This window comes from Cynoglossus semilaevis, unplaced genomic scaffold, assembly GCF_000523025.1.
Source record: "Cynoglossus semilaevis isolate Cse_v1.0 unplaced genomic scaffold, Cse_v1.0 scaffold1704, whole genome shotgun sequence".
NCBI lineage: Eukaryota > Metazoa > Chordata > Actinopteri > Pleuronectiformes > Cynoglossidae > Cynoglossus > Cynoglossus semilaevis.
In genome coordinates this window covers 5846-6137 of record NW_007585204.1, presented here as the reverse complement: position 1 = coordinate 6137, position 292 = coordinate 5846, and the positions used below count along the sequence as shown (strand labels likewise).

The 292-nt window shown below is 50.0% G+C and overlaps 1 protein-coding gene across 1 annotated transcript in view; it reads left to right on the top strand.

Annotated features, from left to right (window-relative positions):
• The window catches only part of LOC103398956 (uncharacterized), a 2781-nt gene extending 2691 nt beyond the window's left edge, over positions 1-90 (top strand). The window contains exon 3 of the mRNA XM_025053914.1: positions 5-90. Coding sequence (XP_024909682.1) covers positions 5-90 — 86 coding nt within the window. The remainder of the gene's footprint in view (positions 1-4) is intronic.
• The last annotated feature ends 202 nt before the right edge of the window (positions 91-292 follow it).

Sequence of the window (292 nt, the reverse complement as noted above, 5' to 3'; positions counted from 1 at the left end):
TTAGCCCGAGCACTTGCAAACAAAAGTGCTGGAGTTACAGCAGGATATATTAGGACAATGGAACCGATTAGGTGTAGCACAATTCCATGAAAGCAAGTCGGTAGTGATGGAGTGAAAGCCGAGAAAACACTAAGAAGGAGGGGAATGAGCTCAAACGGCCGGAAAGCAGCGGCAACATGCATGCCAGCGTCCGCTCTCCACCATGCCAACCTCAAGTCATCAGGTTGGTGTTGAAGTTCTGCTTCCTGAGGACTCTCAGGAAGTGTAACCGTTGCTGGGCCTTCTTGGTGAT